Raw genomic sequence first — 2,671 nt, 5'->3', positions numbered from 1 at the left:
GCAAAGAAAGGAGTCAGGATGCAGAAGTAAATTCAAAATGATTTATTAGAGAAGAGGACAAATGTGAGGGGTAGAAAATTCGCTTCTGTAGTAAGATAACAATCTTATTCAGCGGGGGGGGGGGTCCTTTTGTTTTGAATTTGTGAATGAACTCAAGTTTAGATTATGTTGTAATCTCCCTATAAAACTTCTCTGTTTGAAGAGAATCACAGAGTTGCCAAAAACAGTTTTTCTTTCTTTCAATAAGCTGCCACGGAGACTTGCTAGGAGAAGGCAAGGTTGATTATACATTACACAACCCTTGTCTCTTCCTTCTCCTTTGTAACTGTAGGACTGTTCCTAGTTCTGCACCTGGCATTGTGTTTGTAAGAACCGGAGTAGTGATCAATCAGATGTTATCTACTTGTGTCTGTCTGCAAGGGAATGGTAGCCAGTTGATGGTGCCATCATTTTTACTAATTAGCCTCTAATCAGTGGTTTATATGGTAATTAGAGACCTGTTGCTATGGGTAGATCAAGATGGGTAGCAGTTCGAAAGCAAGAAATTGCAAGTAGATAAATAAGTACCACTTCGGTGGGAAGGTAACAGCGTTCCGTGCGCCTTGGTGTTTAGTCATGCCGGCCACATGACCACGGAAATGTCTTCAGACAGCGCTGGCTCTTCGGCTTTGAAACGGAGATGAGCACTACAACCCTAGAGTCGGATTCGACTGGCTTTCGAGCATTGGAATCTTTACCTTTTTTAGCAGTAGAAAAGGGCAAGAGTCCAGTAGGACCTTAAAGACTAACAACATTTGTGGCAGGGTAGGAGCTTTCCTGAGTCACGGCTCACTTCTTCCGATACAGCTAGAATGTGAGTCCATCTGTCCTATATACTGGAAAGTGGAGTGATTTCAGATGCCAAATGACATTAGCAGGCAAATGACAATAGCAGGTGTGATTGGATTAGGAATGATATGCGGAGAGGCAGTAGGTGTGGAGAAATCGGCATTGGTAATAAAACAGGAAGCCTCAGTCTCAATCCAGTCCAGGTGGACACATTGTCTTAAGCTTTGTTATCAGTTGCAATTCAGCAGTCTCTTTCTATCACCCTTTGAAATTCCTTTGTTAAGATAACTGCTACTTTTAGGTCAGCACCTGACCTGAACATCCTGGCTTACAGACAGCCTGCTAACCTAAAACAACTTCTCACCCATAATGATAAACTACCTAACAGTATAACATGGACTCTGTTACCAAGGCCTATTGGCCCCAAATGGACTGGGGAAATGTAGAGGTTCAGAAAAGCAGCTCTTGGGAAATAATCGTCAGATATTCTTTATTAATCATGCTGGTCTCACCAACAACACCCACAGGGCCTGTGAGGGAGAGATGAGTCCCTTATGGAGAGATGCTGAGGCAGCTGTTTTTGCCCGCTATAAAGAGGGGCTGAAGGGTCTCTCTAGAGAAGAAGGCCTCTGAGAACAGGAAGAGAAGGGTTGCTTTGTCAGCATCGAAAAAGGCCACCTGCCCCCCAGCATAGTTCAGAGACACTCGGATCCTTTGCGGGTCTGAACTCAGGGACAGAGGAAAAACCAGCGTCGGTGATCCATACAACTCACCTGCCTTCCCTAGGCACCACAAGTCATTCTCAGCATCAATGCAGATTTTTCCTTTCCTCTTCACAGACTGCCTAGTAATGCCCACAGTCCAGTCTCCCTCCCTTCCCACAGTGACTTCCCAGAAATGCCGTCCTCCTGTAAATCCCTCACGTCCAAGCGCAGCAAAATAGTCATCAAATCTCTCAGGATTGTTGGGCAGATCTTGGGCTTCCTTTCCCCATCGCAGGCTTTTCTGATCTTCAGACAGCCTGAGTTGAGGATGGGCTGTGTCTGGATCCAGGGTCACCTTTCCTGTTGGAGAGAAATGAAGAGACAAAAGCAGAATCAGCCTGATTCTATCTTAATTATAATTCATTACTTCATGAGCCTCAACTAACTGCAACACTGCATAAGCACCACCTGTCTTAAGAAAACCCCAACCCTGAATAGTTCTGATTTTAAAGGAATAGCTCAGTTTGTGGGGTTGTTTGTTTATTTTTGTACTATATGTGAGCATGGGAAGAAGTTGAAAGCTCTAGTAGACATAAGAAGGAATCTCCCTCTTAACATCTATATATCAAATTCCCAACATGGCCCCCTGCATGCGGATACTTATTTCCACAGATCGGGGGCACATGGAGGGGAAAGAGATTATCCTGCACATTTGGGGGCACTCCCCAGGTGTGCAGAAAAATCTAAAAACTTTTTTAAAGGATACGGGGGATACTTAAATCTCCCCTAAAGTACAACAGCCTTTTCTGCTCATGCACGGAGAAAGGACTTACCAACGATGAGGAGCTTTCTCTCCCCCTCCCTCTCTCTTCTTGGAAAGTGACTGTTCTGACCACATGACTGCCCTTAGCAACAGCTTTCCTAGCGATGAGGCCTTTGCAGGCTTTTCTGCTTTTGGGAAGCTGGGAGCAAAGAGGGATGGAAAGCAGCGGGTGGCTTTATGGCTGAGCCTGCACTGGCTCGGCCTCCCAGGCACTGCCACTGCTGATGGGCTCAAAGTTAGGGGGAAAGGAGGGGAGGAAGAAGGGGGTGATTGGCTTGGGGGGGGAAGAGAAAGGGAAAGATGGGGGTATTTGCTT

At 45.7% G+C, this 2,671-nt stretch overlaps 1 protein-coding gene across 1 annotated transcript in view; it reads right to left on the bottom strand.

Moving 5' to 3' along the window:
- Positions 1-1,268: 1,268 nt before the first annotated feature.
- Positions 1,269-2,671, bottom strand: part of LOC107116336 (tripartite motif-containing protein 7-like) — a 16,544-nt gene continuing 15,141 nt past the window's right edge. The window contains 1 exon segment of the mRNA XM_015418239.1: positions 1,269-1,892. Within this exon segment, the coding sequence (XP_015273725.1) occupies positions 1,381-1,892 (512 nt within the window). The 3' untranslated portion in view covers positions 1,269-1,380.

The sequence above is a fragment of the Gekko japonicus genome, unplaced genomic scaffold, assembly GCF_001447785.1.
Source record: "Gekko japonicus isolate JY-2015 unplaced genomic scaffold, Gekko_japonicus_V1.1 scaffold3183, whole genome shotgun sequence".
NCBI lineage: Eukaryota > Metazoa > Chordata > Lepidosauria > Squamata > Gekkonidae > Gekko > Gekko japonicus.
This window is presented reverse-complemented; position numbering and strand designations above follow the sequence as displayed.